At 39.2% G+C, this 18,049-nt stretch overlaps 1 protein-coding gene across 1 annotated transcript in view; it reads right to left on the reverse strand.

Moving 5' to 3' along the window:
• The window catches only part of NOL10 (nucleolar protein 10), a 94,604-nt gene that overhangs the window by 74,895 nt on the left and 1,660 nt on the right, over positions 1-18,049 (reverse strand). The window contains exons 2-10 of the mRNA XM_004005682.6: positions 15,189-15,234; positions 12,881-12,979; positions 9,782-9,859; positions 8,535-8,572; positions 7,354-7,490; positions 6,564-6,629; positions 4,604-4,664; positions 2,566-2,651; positions 629-707 (exon numbers count right to left, since the gene is read on the reverse strand). Of these exons, the coding sequence (XP_004005731.1) occupies positions 629-707; positions 2,566-2,651; positions 4,604-4,664; positions 6,564-6,629; positions 7,354-7,490; positions 8,535-8,572; positions 9,782-9,859; positions 12,881-12,979; positions 15,189-15,234 (690 nt within the window). The remainder of the gene's footprint in view (positions 1-628; positions 708-2,565; positions 2,652-4,603; positions 4,665-6,563; positions 6,630-7,353; positions 7,491-8,534; positions 8,573-9,781; positions 9,860-12,880; positions 12,980-15,188; positions 15,235-18,049) is intronic.

Genomic DNA, 18,049 nt, shown 5'->3' on the forward strand with positions numbered 1-18,049 from the left:
CGCCTGTGCTGAGGTCTGGACGGACTTAAGTGTGTGGGCTCTGCCTTGAAGGAAAGGGGGAAAGATGAAATTAAATCTCTGAAGCTATTTCATTCATACTCCTCAGACTAGTCAGCATTTGCTGAGGCAGGTCCCACTGACCACTCCCTGCACAGGATGTGGGAGACAGTGCTGGGTGGGAAAAAAAGGCTCCTTGGACAAATACCTTTTGGAAACACTGACTCAGCACATTTCTTGTCTACAGGGATTCTCAGAGCCTCCACTGTATATTAAATGCGCTATAAACCTCAAAGATAGGAATCTGGAGAATTTCAAATTTTTGTTTTTCCACAGAACTCCATTCCACACACTCAAAACACTGCTCTAAACCACAGTCAAGAGGACACATGAGGCATAGCCCCACGGCAGCTTCAGCTTGAGAATCTCTCAGACCCACCATTGGGGCCAGAAGCAGAGTTTCTCAAGGTCCTGACAGCACACGGCAATCTGAGTACCCTCTCCACGCTGGCCAAACAGTAATGCCTCAGAGTCTGGTCACACAGTGAACAGACGAGTGGGTATTTCCTGTGATATACACGCCTCTGAAACAGTAACTTAAGAGCGAAGTTTCCAGCTGAAACATATTTACCTGCCCTGTGGACGTTCCAACGGCCATGGTCAAGGCACCATTAAATTTCAAAGCAGAGATCGTTGGCAAACTGTTTATTCTGAAAGGCAAAATATTTGCGTTCCATGCATATATGGTCAAATCTCTTCCAAGTAACAAATTATTACTCTTCATTTCTAATGGAGAGGATCACATTTCTAGTCTCCTATTTAAAAGAACTGTATCCAAACTTTCCAAGTCAAAATGAAAACTAACCTTTACTTATAAATGTAACTTACCTGAAAAAATTTGCAGGTTATCTTCTTTTAAAACTGTAAGAAACATTATTAAAGTAACAGTAAACAATAAAAGTTACTGAAAATATAAAACCAACTGAAAAGGACCAGTATGACAGTTATCTTTCATTTTGATTAAGCCAGAATGAGGTATTTACAGAAATGACCCTTTTTGGCTTAAGAGGAAACAGCTTTATATTCAGATATGGATATACCCATTTTCACTTTAAAAGTCAATGATGTCAAGCTAAAAAAAAAAAAAAGACTAGTCCCCAGATGAGAGCCTAGAATCTCTAAAAGTAACAGAACAATGGATGTTTACAGCTATTAATCTAGAATATGCTTCTCACTCAGTAACCAAAAGTAACTCTGGGGTGGGAAGGGTCCTAGATGATGGCCATAGTCCTGATTTCAACAGCTGTTGTCTCCATGACCTTGGACCAGAACCTAGAGTCCAGGCCGCTGACTGCTGGCATCCTCAGGCCTCTTACGCCACCTAAAGCCTCAGCCTGCAACTACACTGAAGCATCAAGTCCTCTCCTTACATCAACTTCCACCACTGACTCTTCAGACTGAACTCTGGAACCATTCTTGGTGAGGTGATACTGTTTTTCCTCATTTATTCAAACCTGTTTGTTTCTTCATAAAATGTTTTCCTTTTCTTGATAGTTACGTATCAAGATTAACCCTCAATATTTTACAATTTTTGTTATAAAAGAGAACTGGTTTTCATTGTATCTTTCTACATGGACTCTGCTGATAAACATCAAAGCCACTGATTTTGTACATTTATTTTGTAACCAATTTACTTAAATCTCATACTAGTTTTTATAGTTTCTCAGTTCGTTCTACTGAGTTTCTCAGGCACACAATCACATACATCACCTGTAAACAACAAAGCCTGTCCTCCCCTAGCCAATATTTAATTCATATTTCTTTCTCTGACTGTACTGGCTTCTCCTTCCAGAAGGTCACCTATGTCCAATAACAGAGGTGACAGCTTATAACACTTATGTCAGAAAAAAATAAAGCTAACCATAAAAAAGTAACAAAAAAAATCACCCCAAACTAAATCGACAAGTAAAGCTACTTTCAACACTACAACATACCCAGATTTCTTCCCGATATACATGTAAGTTCACTGTTTTTCCTATGAAAATGTAATAACACACAATAGGTAACTGCGTGGTTTGTCTGGATTCCACCACCAGATCCTACAGAATGGGAAATATAAATTCCTGTAGCATATACATTTTAATTCAGTTCCACGGTAACTAAATAAACAAGGAATTCCACTGGCTTCCCCACTTAGTGAGCTTCCGCAGGAAAGGATTTTTCCATAAAACAATCACAAAACCACAACCTTGGAGAAACATGTTTTAAGAGTTTCATCCTTCAGCAACTGCTTTTAATTTAGTATTGACACTGTGGTTGCTGTTCTACAGTCACTAAGTCATGATCCACTCTGCAACCCCATGGACTGCAGCACACCAGGCTCCTCTGTCCTCCACCATCTCCCAGGGTTTGCTCAAACTCGTGTCCATTGAGTCAGTGCAGCTATCTAACCATCTTGTGCTCTGCCACCCCCCTTCTCCTTTGGCCTTCAATCTTTCCCAACATCTCAGCATTGACACATCTGTTTAAATCACAAGTTGGTGAGTATTTAAACTCACTTCTACTTACTCTGAATCAGCCGTGACACTACTCAAGGCACAGTCTAATACACCAACTCGGCCCCGAGTCCTCGGGTCCCAACACTCTACTCGGCCCTAAACAAACAGAACAATCATTGTAAATTACAGCTGCTATTAGGAAATTTTTAGAAAAATACTCCCTAAAAAGAAAATGAAAAGCCTTACTGGTTATCGCGTGCAGATTAAGAACTTAACATTTTTAACTTTTTACTTGTATCTTTTTTAGTACTGTCAATCCTTTCATCATGAACTGCATTTTTTTTATAATTTAAAAAAGGAAAAATAAAAAAGGATGGTTAAGGGAAAAAAGGTCCAAAATGCAATGCATGATACCTGATTGGACCTTGATTTGGTTGGTGTGGTAGCGGGGAGAGGAGTTATGAAAGACATTTTGGTATAACTGGCAAATTTTAAATGTAAATATTATTGTATCAATGATACATATTTAATATATGTACTATAATAACTGTCACAGAAGAAATCAAAATCTAACATATAATATCAAAATTAATGTAAAAATGAATTTTAAAGTGGTCTGACTATGCATATCAAATATCAAACCCCCAAGGGTTGAATATGACTGCGTACACACGAGTACACACACATACACACACACACACACACACACACACACACACAGTAATCAAGGAACCCAAGGAATTTCAGGAACCCAGCCTTTGGGCTGGGTGGTCTGCGCCCTCTTCAACAAGTCTCATGGCTGGTCTTAAAACAGCTGGTGCAAGAGAAGCCTGCTCTAATTCACAACTTCTCTTACACAGCACGTTTCCTGGTGTCTAGCCTAGCTTGCTCTATAAGGACTCTATTCAAATAACCAAATTTTTCAAGGAAATTATTTTAAAACTTCCCCTTGGTAATCTCAAGAAAAGTAATTAGCGAGATAATGCTTCACTGGCCTAACTTTGGCATAGTAGTTTTTCTAACAAGGTCAACATAATTTTATATATTTCCATTAAATCAATCTTAGGTGATCCATTTCAAATCTTAATCTTTTAACCTAAAAATGATTTGAGTAAAGAAATCTACATTTCATCCATATGAATTGGTTTAATAAACTACAGTACATCTACACAATGGAACCTTACCCACCAGTTTTAAACAATTACCTTAGTTTTCCAAGTAATTACAAGCACCAGTGTATAAACACGTACATTATATAGCATTACATTAAAAAAAAAAAAAGCAGATGAAGAACCACAGCATAATCTCAATTTTGTGAAAAATATTTAAAAACATGTTACTAAAACATATGCATACATGCATAAACAAAGAAAAACAAAAACGAAAGAAGAATATTACAAGTCATTAAAGAGTCACCTCTGGTGTAGGACTTGATGACTTGAAGGTACAGAGGGCATTTTTTAACAATATATTTTTGACATATATACCTTTTTTTTATACTGTGTTTAACAATATTGTAATTTAAAAAAAGCAAATCTAGAAAAACTCCTAAGTATGAAAGAAACTGAATCAAAGGTGTTACATAGTTTAAAATGCAAACATGCATAATTGAGTGCTACTATACAGGATGTCCAAATCACACTCCATGTCCCCTTACAGCTGATAATGCTCTCATGTAGGTTCTTCCATGTGATTTTCACCAGCACAGCGCCTCCACACAGGTGGCAAGTAATTTTTATCATCTCCATTTCACTGATGAAAAAAATAAGCCTCAGGGAAAGGAACGCAGTCATAAAACTAACAAGCAGCAGAGAGCTGGTGAAGAGCAAGAGTGGTCGCCACAAGAGCTGGCAACTATCAGCTTCACCCCCAGTGATGACAGCCCCCCACCCCCAAGGCCAAATCCAACCCCGAGGGGCACAGTCTGCAGCAAGAGCACAGCTGTGTCTCCGAGGAACATGACCCACCGTTCACGTGAAAAGCAAACCAGGGGCTTGTCTCGCCATCAGCACTCTGCTCTTAGGAACCAAGTAACCCTGTCTTTACATCAAACTCTGTTAGCAAATGCAGGGCGAATGTTTTTCAAAATGAAGTCAATGTATGCTTACCTCTATCGTTCCTGTGGCAAATAAGCCATGCACTGAATTTATGTCACAAACATTATTCTCCCTAAAACAGTAGAGCGATAAGGGAGAGAGTTTTAGCATCTGCTTTAGGGGAAAAGTGAAGTCACTCAGTCCGATTCTTTGCGACCCTATGCACTGTGGCCCACCAGGCTCCTCCATCCATGGGATTCTCCAGGCAAGACTACTGGAGTGGATTGCCATTTCCTTCTCCAGGGGATCTTCCCAACTCAGGGATCGAACCCAGGTCTCCCGCATTGCAGGCAGATGCTTTAACCTCTGAGCCAGGGAGGGACACTCAAAAAACTTTCTAAACAAACAGGAACCCACTACTGTGGAGAAGGCGGCAGCCAGCAGATTCTCGATCATCTGCACATGAAAAGCACCAAGGCAGCACAAGGGCCCTGGAGTTTCAGACGGCGGGGTGACACCCTACCTGCCCGGGGATGAGCCGTGGAAGGGCTTGCTTCAAAACCACCATCCTACTGCCACAAGAGCAAATTTCTCAATAATCTTCTCCCAAAGCAAAATAACACAGGCTAAAAAACACCAATCCAGAGGCGTGACCAGCCTACTGAGTCCACCGTTTCTAGGCTTGAATTTTCTTTTCTCTGCAAAACGCTTTTCACCAACTTCAAATGGTCATCATGAGGATTAAATGAAAAAACTATAAAACCTCAGCACAGTGTCTATAGTTTATAAGACACTCAATAAATATCAGTTACTATTATAAACAGGAAATTCTGGAAGTAAAGAGCAGATAACTCTTTTATTATTCAAGGATGCATCATGGTGTTACAATTTAAGAAAATAAAATTGGTATTTCAAAGCAATGTGGGAAAAAAAAAAAGGTAACAAGAGTTTACCGGTTTTTATCATTACCTGTTCATCCAACCTTTAAAAATCCCTTTCAAAGCAATAAGGAAACTCTAGCAAGCTCTTTATATACCTGCTGCTGCTGCTAAGTCACTTCAGTCATGTCCGACTCTGTGCGACCCCATAGACGGCAGCCCACCAGGCTCCCCAGTCCCTGGGATTCTCCAGGCAAGAACACTGGAGTGGGTTGCCATTTCCTTCTCCAATGCATGAACGTGAAAAGTCAAAGTGAAGTCGCTCAGTCGTGTCCAACTCTTAGCGACCCCATGGACTGCAGCCCACCAGGCTCCTCCTCCATGGGATTCTCCAGGCAAGAGTACTGGAGTGGGGTGCCATTGCCTTCTCCACTTTATATACCTAGATGAGAAGTAATCCAGCTTCCACTCCATACTAGCTGTGTGACCTTAAACAAGCTACTTACCTCTGAGTTTCAGCTGTACTATTTGTAAAATGGTGGTAATAATAGTACCTACACTGTAAAATTTTGCTATAAGCTTCAAATGAGTGAATATATATAAAATCCTGAATAAAGACCGGCACACAGTAAGCGCTTTCACTACTGTGTTGCTGTTGCTACTACTCAGTATTAACATTATGACAGATTCATTCCTAAAATATTTCTCTATGAATAAAACAAAAGTAAAGACTATAACACATGATAAAAAGAAAACGTGAAAAAATCTTAAATGTCCACTAGCAAAAACACAAAAAATAAAATTTAAAAAAACGCTACTCTGAGTTAATTCAAAATTTCCCTATAAGAGAAAATATCAGAAAATTAAAATAATGAATGAAAATTTAAAGAACACAGAAAAAAACAATAACAATTTCTGAGGTGAGTTAAAACCTTTTTGGATAGATACAAAATTTTTTTTTTTAATTTTAAGACATCTCCAGGTCTTTTAGCGATTTTTTTTGTGTGTAGGAGAAAATTTAACATTACTCTTTTACCTAAGCTGCCCAGAGAGCTCTGATTAAATGCAACACAGGCTATGTGACAACAAACTGGGAGTCTGGCTCCATCTCCTGGCCGAAATAAATACAGCAGGATTCTTATAACAACACTCACGCAGCATCTGTCTGTAGAGGGTTCAGGTACCGTCCTTGTTCCAAGTTCAATCTATAAACTTCCGAGCTGCCAAACAATGAAAGGGTTAAAAATCCAGTAAACTAAAGGAACTTTTCTTCAAGTAAGTATAATTTTTAGAAACATATCTGTCATAAGGCATCACTTCCCACGGTAAAACTGATACAAAAATGTACTCTAAACCTAAAAGATAATGACCTTATTTGTAAATTTGTTCATGCATACGGGTGATTTCAACCATCCATGTGCCAAGGAAAAATTATGAAGTTGTTAAGTAGAATATTATGAAACATTATGAAGTTGTTAAGTAGAATATTATTTACAAATAACAGGAGAATAGGAGATCCAAAATGCATCTATAAGTGTATATAAGAACAAGACTACAATGAAGTAACAGCAAAATACTACTAAGGGCTTTCTCTGGGTGGCATAATTATAGGACAGGTGACTTTTCTCTTTATTCTTTTTCATGTTTTCTCAGTTTTCTAAAATGGATAATCATAAAGAAGGCAGCATTTAAGAATAATGTTTTACAACGCATGCAATGGGGCTAAGATACTGACTTTCCACCACCATCGCCCTACGGGGTCACCATGTCTCTAGATTTAGAGCCCCATGCCAATGAAAGTTAAGGATGTGACTCTTAAATGAGCCAGTCACTTTGGAACTACACCCTCTGAGCAACCACAAGGCAGAGATAATGTCTTAGTCTTCTTTTAATCCCTCTCCTCCACTGTAAGAATAGAAATCAAAGGGTGATTAGACCCAATACCTTGCGCCAACAAAGTACAAGTCACAGGATGGATAATGGTAAGAGAAATCTCGCCCAAACTTTGGTATTCTGGTTTTGTAGTAGAAACCTGATTGTGAATGAAATTCGATGTATCTATCATTATGCAGGAAGACAATCTGAAAATGAAACAAGAAAATTAGTTTGCTTAGGTTTCTAGATAAAGTGTTTATTTCATCATCACTGAAACTGGCAAAGCAAGAAAAACTCTCGTTTTGTCCTCTCCTTGCTCTCTGTAAACACACGTGTATAAACACAACTCACCATCATAGCTAAGAAATATGTTAAGAATCAACCTCTCCATTAGTTACTTAATGTCTTCCTGCATTCTAGATAGGTTTTTTGGCAAGCTTTACCTTGTAACTGAAAGACTTACAAACAAATTTATCAGTATCTAGAGAAAATATATCATAAAATTGAATATTCTGAAACATATGATAAATAGCTCCCACAGGCTATAGAAACTGTATTCCATAGTTGCCAGAACTGTAGACAATATATAAAACATACCAGCTCTGAAATTTCGATTTTCCTTCACAATGACACCTGACATCACTAAAAATTTTTCATTTTGAATTTAATAAGGCACTTCTACTGACAATTCTATAACTGCTGAAAATGACCACAGAGCTGAAAGACACATTAATGGCACCAAAAAAGAAAAAAAGCAAATGTAAACATATAAGCCGTGTCTTGAACTGCTTCAGTATATACCACAACCACTTACTTGCACAGTTAATATTAAACAAACAACCTGCTATTGTATTTTTCACATGAGTAAGAAACTGAAAGCAAGCTGGCAAATAATACTACTTTAAACGCAATAATGAAAATCACACACCTAGGATATAAGGTGGTCTAAAAAGATGACAGCTACCAATTCCTAAAAATATACGTAATGTCTTATTCATACATGCTATGGAAAACTTATTTTGATATCAGACTTGCCAAAGACTGTCTCCATCCCTGTTGTCACATTCACAAGACAAACTGAACAGATATTAATAGCAAAGAATAGATCTTATTTTACTGCGTGCTGCTGCTGCTGCATAGCCACTTCAAATTTAACCATGGAAATACCATAAAAACACTCATCATAAAAATAAACTCCACTCATTCATTTCTTGAGCACAGGCAGTACAAACCAATGCTATAAAACATACCTTTGAATAGTCATCAGACAAAGTTTCAAAGGTGACAACTGAAAAATAAGTAGTAGTAAGAAAAATATAATTATCAATATTTTTAATAAAATTGATGCAAAGATTCTAATTCAACACAAATATTATATACAAACGCTGGGTTTTGCTTCCTTTTTTGCCACCTACATAAAATAAGAACAAAGATGTCATACTATATTGCCCTCAAAACACCAAGTGGGAAAAAAAAAAACACCAAGTGGAAAGTTAAACCTTTTATAGTTTCTTAATACAGATCAGCTACATTTTCTACAGAACTGAAGCAAATTAGATAATAAATTCACCAAATATAATGATTTGTAAATTTTGCCACAGTTTTTATGAGATGTTCAAAGTAAAATAACAAACATTAAAAGCTCAAAAATGTTTGCTTGAAAAAAGGTAACAGTAACTTTTTACTCATTCATAGTATACCTGTTAAACAAAACTAAAGAGTGAAAACAGTTACTACTAGCAGCACATGGAGTTTGTATTGCTTTTTTTAAAATAACAGTGAAACAAGTTAGGAGAATACAAATTCCATTAATGTCTTTTCCCTCACCTCAAACATGGGGCCATCTCCATGTTGGAGATGAACTTCCCCATCTCAACCTGCCCTGGTACCAGGCAGAATTCTAAGAACGACCCCACTGACCTTCCCCCGGTACGGTCCCCTGCTCTGGACAGTGTGGGTAGACCCTGTCAACATGAGGATACACCACTCTTGTGAGTACGTCACATTTTATGGCAAAGCTGAGATTGATAATTCTCCCGAGCCCTTTAAAAACAGTGAGTGTTTTCTCCAGCTGGAAGCAGAAGAGGCAGATCTAGAGCACAAGGAACTGCTGTTGGCTTGAAGGAGGCAGAGACCAGGTGAGGCACACGGGCCTCCAGAAGAAGAGTGTGGCCCCCCAGCTCACAGCCAGCAGCAAGCAGGACCTCAACCCAACAACCACAACAAACTGCGTTCTGCCAACCACCTACAAGTTTGAAAAAAGATCCTGCCCAGGGCCTGTGCAAGAGTCCTATCCCGCTGACACCATGAGGTCAGTCCTAAGCACAGGACACAGGCGAGCCTGCAGGGACTTCACCTACAGAGCTATGAGTAATGAAATGAATTTTCAAAGCTGCCACATTTACTGTAACTAATACACAACCCACACCCAGCTTAAAAAGGAGAAAAGTATCCAAATATAAAAACTATTTTCGTGAATTCAAATATAATCTCTTACCTTCTGAATCCAAACACCTTTCAAACTTCAAGGATAACTGGTAGGTGTCGTAACATCGAACTCGAGGTTTATACGTTCCTATAAAAAATTCGATGGGATGTAAAACCTAAAGGACATACTTTTTATTATCAATATCCTGCAGATATGTTGATTATACTTTTTGTTTAGCAGTCAAGTAGGATAATTATAAGCTTACCAAACAAAAAGAATTTAAAAGCAGCCCTTTCCAACATGTGAAGGGAAAAATGAGCAAAGGATATAAACAAGGAAGACACAGAAAATGAAATACAAATAACTAATAAACTTCACAAATATTCTAATAGAGTAGGTTTTTTAAAAACTAGTTTTTATCTATCAAATGGCCAAGATGAAAACTTGGTTAATATTTGCATTTAGGTGGATATTTAAAAAAAAATCTACTCTCATACTTTGGTAACAAGCATGAAAGTGAAAGTTTGAAAGTGTTAGTTGCTCAGTCATGTCCAACTCTGCAATCCCATGGACTGTAGCCCGCCGGGCTCCTCTGTCCATGGAATTCTCTAGGCAAGAATACTAGAGTGGGTTGCCATTCCCTTTTCCAGGGGATCTTCCCAACTCAGGGATCGAACCTGGGTCTTCTGCACTGCAGGCATATTCTTTTCTGTTTGAGTCACCAGGCAAGTACAGTGACAAGTTTAAATTGTTACAAATTCTTTGAAGGACAATCTGGCAGTATTTGTAAAATATGTGATATTTTTACATCTTAAATCTTTATTTCAATTTATACAAATTTAGTCTACAGAAACACACCCATAAGCGTACCAAAGACATGAAGAATGTTCACTGAAGCATTATTTACAAATGGCCAAAAGATGAAAGTAAATTAAATGTCCACTGAGAGGGAAACGGTTATGTAAATGATGGTAGATCATTACATAACTTATAAAGAGGATAGATAACACAGACCTGTAACCACTGACATGGAAGCTGTCAAAATACAGTATGAAGTGAAACGCAGAGTGAGTGCAGCAAGAGAGGTGAGCCCTGCAGGGTGATGCTCGTAATATTAATACAATCCGCCTTCCGTATAACTCAACTGTGACAGTGCTAGTCCTCTGCACAAAAATCGATGGAGGAATAAGCACAGTGACACCTGGTATATTTTAATACAATTTTAGGGTCTTTTCCATTTTCTCCTGTGTATTTCTGTTACATTTTTTTTTTATAAGATTATCACATTTGCAATCAGGAAAAGACTGATTTTTAAAACCAGTAAGGATATTTCTATATCTAAAAATTTCTTAGCCATGCCCTACTGCATGTGGGAAATTAGTTCCCCAAGCTGGGATCAAACTCATGCCCCATGTAGTGGAAGCACAGAGACTTAACCACTGGACCATCAGGGAAGTTCATAAACCAATGAGGATACTTCTAAAAGCAAGTGATGAAGTAGTCCTATAGGTTCTGACATGCATCAAAGCCCAAGATCTCACTTAAAAATAGTACACAGTATAGCCGGGCTTCCCAGGTGGCACCAGTGGTAAGGAACCCACCTTCCAATGTAGGAGATGTGAGAGATAAGGATTTGATCCCTGGGTCGGGAAGATCCCTTGGAGTAGGAAATGGCAACCCACTCCAGTATTCTTGCTTGGGAAATCCCACGGACCAAGGAGCCTGGGGGGCTCGAGTCCACAAGGTCACAAAGAGTCAGACGTGACTGAGTGACTGAGCACACACATTATAGTACATTGTAGTATGTATATCTACACATACATACTCTCTACGTAATATACATGTTATATATAATCTACAACTGTAGTCTATATCCTGAACATAAAACTGGAGGCTAAAAAACATGGATAGTGTTAGTAATGAGGCAACCACTGACACAGAACAAAAGAGAATGGCATGTAGATGTATAAAAGTTCTGTCAAAGAAGAAAGTGGTTGGAAAAGAGATATAGATGAATGTCAAGCCAAAAACAACAATAAAAAGTAAGTGGACAATATCTAGAATATATGGAGCAAAATTACAACCAAAAATGGTTGAGTAATGTTGCTGTAAAGGACAAAACATTAAAAGTTCCCTATATTTTATGGTTTTTTTCATACTGATGAATTATTGCTAACACGAGGTCTTAGTAGCATAAGAAATACTAGTACCTGATAGAGAAAGTCATTATAATAAAAATGACCTTTCCTGGAACTCTCACTCCTTGTCGGTGGGAGTATAAAATGATCTGACTACTCTGGAAAAATACCTAGCAGGTTCTCATCAAACTAAATACACACCTACCCTATGACCCAGCAACGTCCTCAAAACAGACTTGTATGAGATGGTTTATAATGCTTTATCAGTAACAGCCAAATAATGAAAATAGCCCAGATGTCCATCAACTGAAGAATAAACAGAGTGTGGCATATTCCTCGAAGGAAATATCGCTTGGTAACAGCAACAAAAAAAGAACCATTCACACATATAAGGACATGAATGAATCTGAAATACAAAGTCCTAGGTGAAATAGGTCTTACACAAAAAAAATACACAGTACATGATTACATTTATATAAAAGAATCTATTTAAAACAGGCTAAATTTGTCTGTAGGGAAAAGGTAAATCACAGAGAGGGGCCTGGCGACACATGAGTCGGGGCAGGGACTGACTGTGAGGAGAATGTTCTGGGTGGAAGGAAAGTTCTGGATCTTGCTGGGGGTTTGGGCTACATAGGCATATACATTTGTTCAAACTCATCAAAAATATTTACTCATGCAAATTTTTTTAAAAAGCCATAAACAAACACTGAACTCTAGTTAATGACATATACACTGAGGTATTTAGGGGTGAAAGATACTAATATCTGCAACTTACTCTGAAAAGCATCTAAACACAGGGTGGACGGATGGATGGCAGAAAGATGGGATAGACAGGTGATAAAGCAAACACAGCAAACTATTGAAGCATCAAGGTGACAGGTAAATGGCTGTTCACTGTACAATTTTTCCAGTATTTCTGTATGTTTGAAATTTTTTAATAATAAAATATTAGAATAATTTTCCCTTTTCCTCCAAAGCATTTCCTGGTATGAAACATATGTTAAATTATAACAAAAATGATGCTTACCAGTTGCTAAAATATACTGCCCATCTTTTGATACCTTAATAGTGGTACAAACAGTAGGCATTTCAAAATCCTGAATAAGTTCAATTCTCCTACGGATATCTGCAAAGAAAGAAAATACATAACTGGTTTAATGGTCACATGCTTATTCTGTGTCACAGGAAGACAGAGATTTTGGAGCAGTCCCTATAAACAACAAAAACCCAGTGCCTCCCAGCCTTGGGAAGGCACCAACACAGCCCCACTACACAGCAAGATTTTCTCTCAGCTCCTACCTTATTTTTCGAAACTATTTTATTTGTACTTTTCAAAAAGCAAAGAGTATCACCGTTAATGGGGGGAAAAATGTCCATAACAGTGCATTAAGCATCCAGTTTCAAGTCCCGGATTAAGGGGGACAGAATAAACATTAAACCACTACTGTTATTCAATGATGGATCATGGCTAAATAATAAGCTTAAACTTTTAAAATCTTTTAAAATTTATATAAGAAACTGGTACCAAGCTGCCTTTTGCCTCTCCTTGGCAGCACTGATATGAAGCCAATAGGATCCAGGCTAGAGAAGACTTACAGCAACCTCTCTGGGTTAAAACACTAAGATGGACTCTCAAAAACGGGTTCCCTAACACAAGGGGGTGTGGCTTCTAGCTGGCTGCTGTATGTGCCCTCTGCAAGGACCACATATGACTGTCCAGCCCCTCACTGCCTCAGTCACTAAACCTGAACCTAAGATTTGAACCGGCTAAGGAGGAGTGGACCACACAGCTTGGAAGACAGGGATAGTTTTGAGATGGGTTAGAATGTAGTCAGTGAACTACATTTTTCCTCTAAATAATCTGAGTCTGTTCGCTTACACACTTGAACACTGAGTGGCAAAGAGAGAAACAGAAGAAATCAGAATCAGTAAGCATTGAGAAAGCAGCAATTGCTTTTTTCCTTTGATTTAAAGTTTTAATTTTCTAATTTAAAACATTAAATTATTTATCATTTTTGTTTGCGCTGGGTCTTCCTTGCTGAGCACAGGCTTTCTATAGTTGCGGCGAGAGAGGGCTACTCCCTAGGTGTAGGCTTCTTGTTGCTGTGACTTCTCTTGTTGTGGCGCACGGGTTCTAGGTGCACGTGCTCAAGAGTTGTGGTGAAGGGGCTTGGTTGCTCCACCGCATGTTCTGGATCTTCCCAAACCAGGGATCAAACCCACGTCCTCTGTGTTACAAGGTGGATTCTTAACCACTAGACCACCAGGGAGGTCCTTAATTTTCTAATTTTATAGATACTATATAAAGCCTACTTTTCCAAGATGCTTGCTTTGAGGTATTTATCTCACATCCAGAAACCCCTCCATTATCTTAGGTCTTTGATTTGTAGAAAATAACTTGAACAAGATATATGGGAAGTTAATCATTCTTCATACATAACAAGTTGTAACAGAGAAAATTTAATAAAAGTCTGTCTGAAATGATTTAAGTTAAAAAGTGATCTTACAAGCCTATCTTCCCTGCTGTCATAACTTAAAGAATAAAAATCTTCTACAATGATCTTTCAGGGTTCATGTTTATATGTCCTGTATATAAAATTACTTTGTTCAGAAAAAAAAAGGTCCAACGTCTCTATATCTCAAAACCTGACAGATGGATTTAACAAACGGAAAAAGATTTTAACATGCTGGAAAATAAAGCAATTACGGAACCTAGGACAGCTAGTCCTTCTAGGATTGCTTCAGTGGGTATGGCAAGACTATAAGGCCCTGGCCAGTCCGTTAACCTGAGTCATTTCTCAGCATTATTTATGCAGCTGGGGAGCTTTACGAGTGAGTCTCCTCCAGACAAAGAGCCAGCTGGCTTACTACTTACTTTAAAGGCAGTGGACCCCTATATTCAGTGTTCCTCAGCTGCAGCACAAGCCTACTGCATGCAGAGCACCCATCTGGGCCACCCTGAGTGCCCCCTGGGACTCTGGGCAGGGAAGTGACAGAAGAATGCTGGTGTTCACGCTATTTGCTGTGCCACATGATGCATGGGGTCCTCGTCTCTGACCCAGGAGTCTTATGACTTCTGCCATCATCCATGAAACAGTAAGAGGCTTAACTGACTGCGATGTGAGTAGGTGAAAATCAAACCCCACGCCCACAGGTGACTGTATTTACCACAACAAAAGTTTTCTTCAGAGGAAAAGGGCAAGAATGTTCATTTCCCACTGCACGAATTCCACTGTTTTTCTGAACCTTCACTTAAATATAACAATAAGTAAGTAAAAGCATTATAATAGGGATCACAAATGTGGCTGAAATGGAAAAAAAAAAATTATACTCACCGACATCTTTCTTCTGAAGTGCCCTCTTCTTCCTGTCAGAAAGCCACTTAAAGAAAGCAAAGAGACTTCATTTTAAAACACATTTACTTGAACTGTCTCTCTGCTTACAAAAAATAATACATGCTCATATTTAAAAACTGAAACTTGAAGGAATATGTAAGATAGAAAAGGAAAATACTCTGTAATCCTAACCCTACTGTTACATCCTGCCATATAGATTTTTTCCTGGTATGCATTTTCCTATACTAGACAATAAATTTTAAGAACTACCATAATTTTACACAAGAGAAAACTAGTTCATCTAAATCAACCTAAGGGAAAGCAGTAAGCCTCAAATAGTATGGGCTATAACTAATATATGGAACCACTTGAAGTGAAATTTTAAAAAGCAAAACATTAAATGAAGAAACTATCTCAAATAAATATATTTTTTACAAAACAAAAAACTAGATAAATAGCTGAGACTTGATGATAAAGAAATGATACTTTTAAAACTCATATTCACAGACACCACATTTTGTTCTGTAATTACTATACCTTATTTTAGCTAGCAATATAAATCCATTGCATGAACAGGTCCAATGATGAAGCACCATAAAGTACAATTACCTTAAAGCAGTGGTTTTCAACCAGGGGCAATTTTGCCTCCAAAGGGCATCTGGCAATTCTTAAAGCATATTTGGTTGGCACAGTGGGATGGGGTGGGCACTCTTGGCATCTAGTGGGTAGAGGTCAGGGATGCTGCCAAACCTCCTACAATGCACAGGACAGCCTGTATGCTAAGCACTGTCCCTCCCAAAATGTCAATAATCACGAGGTTAAAAAAACATATGCTCAAGAAATCAAAGAAAACCAAGAGAAAGATTAACAGATACCATTTCTAAAAGCACAAACCCAATGTACAGCCCATGTTAGATACCAGACATTATAATCTTTAGGGCCCTTTGGTCACGCAGACCCACCCCTAAAGACACTCACTGTGATGTGTGATACCTGAGGAAGGGTGGACACTGGAACACATGTCACTCTTTGAAGGGCCTGAGTCCGAGTCAGAGTTCTCCTCCTGCCTTTGTCTTCAGAGCACTGATTTGTGGGTTTATACTAGTCTTTGTGATTACATTGTTCTGATTTCATTTGAGGCAATAATGTTTCAACTAGAGGTGATGTTAAACTGTATTTCTGGGCAATCGACATGTCCTTTTACATCAAACTAACACAAGCAAAGGGCTTCCCTGGTGGCTCAGTGGTAAAGAATCCACCTGCCAATGCAGGAGACTTGTGTTCGATCCCTGGGTCAGGAAGATCCCCTGGAGAAGCAAATGGCAACCCATTCCAATATTCTTGCCTGGGAAACCCCATGGACAGAGAAGACTGGTGGGCTGCAGTCCACAGGGTTGCAGAGAGTTGGAAACAACTGAGTAACTAAACAACAACAAAAGACAAGCAAAACAGAGGTATATTACCAGGGCCTCTCCTTTAATATGGTATTCAATTTATCTTCTCAGAAGTTATGCTCAAGAAGAGGCCAGTTCACTCAACAGCTGGTCTCATACATCATGAAAAGTGAAGGTGAAGGTCTCTCAGTTGTGTGTGACTCTGTGACCCCATGGACTATACAGTCCATAATACTGGAGTGGGTAGCCTTTCCCTTCTCCAGGGTATCTTCCTGACCCAGAGATTGAACCCAGGTCTCCCACATTGCAGATTCTTTACCAGCTGAGTCACCACGGAAGCCCAAGAATACTGAAGTGGGTAGCCTATCCCTTCTCTAGTGGATCTTCCCATCCCAGGAATCGAACAGGGGTCTCCTGCATTGCAGGTGGATTCTTTACCAACTGAGCTACGAGGGAAGCCCAATGCTATGATTCCCATCCTATGAGGGATGCTCATACATCATGACCATGGGGCAAAGAGAAGGGGATGGAGACTGCCTTCTAAATGGGAGCCTGGGGCCTTAAAGGGCCAGAAATTCTGTACCACAGTGATGGCAGGAAGCAAAGACAATTCATGCTGGAGTTTCTGTACAAACTGACAGCACTCCAGGACAGCACACTAGACAGAGTCTGTCCGGTACAAGAATGAATCAGGCTAAGTTTTAAAAATTCACCAAAGACCTGAGAGTTGTCACTGATTCCGGGCATCCTCTTTGTGTTCTATAAAATCACCGCTAATAGAGAATGGCACTTTACCAATGCCTAATAATTTAACCTGAAACCCAGCAAAAGAGCTCCGGAGATGCTGATGACTTAAATCTCGCACTGGACAGGCACCCTGCCGTCACAGGGGGGGAGAAAAAAAAAACCCTAGTGGATCTTACATTTGAAGTAGGTAGAGCAAAATGTGCTCAATTCTCCATTTCAACTATCAGCAACACGGTGCCCCCAGTCATTCAGACCCAAAGCCTAACAGTCCTCTCTGGATTCTTTCCTTCCCTTCACCTCAACTCCCTACCGCTATTCAACCCACTAGCAAGCGCCACTAGCCTATCTAGCGCCACTAGCCTATCTCCAAAACACCTCCTTTACCCCACCAAGTCTTAGTATCTCCTTTGCCACCATCCTAGCCCAAGCATCAGTCTCTCAGCTGGACCATCTAACTCATCCCCACTCACTCTCCCCAGCTGCAGTAATCTGACACGGAGTAGCCAGTTTGAAACCCAACAATAGCTTCCATAAGCATTAAGAATAAAACCCTAACTTTCTACCTGAGCCTACAAGGCCCATCTCTTCAGTCTCATCTGGCCCCCTTCTCCCATCCCACTGAGCATTCCACAGCCACCACCGTGGTGCTTCTGTGTCTCCAATGTGCCAAGTGCATTCCACTGCAGGTCACTGACACCTGTTCTCTCAGCACAAAAAAAC

Source organism: Ovis aries, chromosome 3, assembly GCF_016772045.2.
Source record: "Ovis aries strain OAR_USU_Benz2616 breed Rambouillet chromosome 3, ARS-UI_Ramb_v3.0, whole genome shotgun sequence".
NCBI classification, from domain to species: domain Eukaryota; kingdom Metazoa; phylum Chordata; class Mammalia; order Artiodactyla; family Bovidae; genus Ovis; species Ovis aries.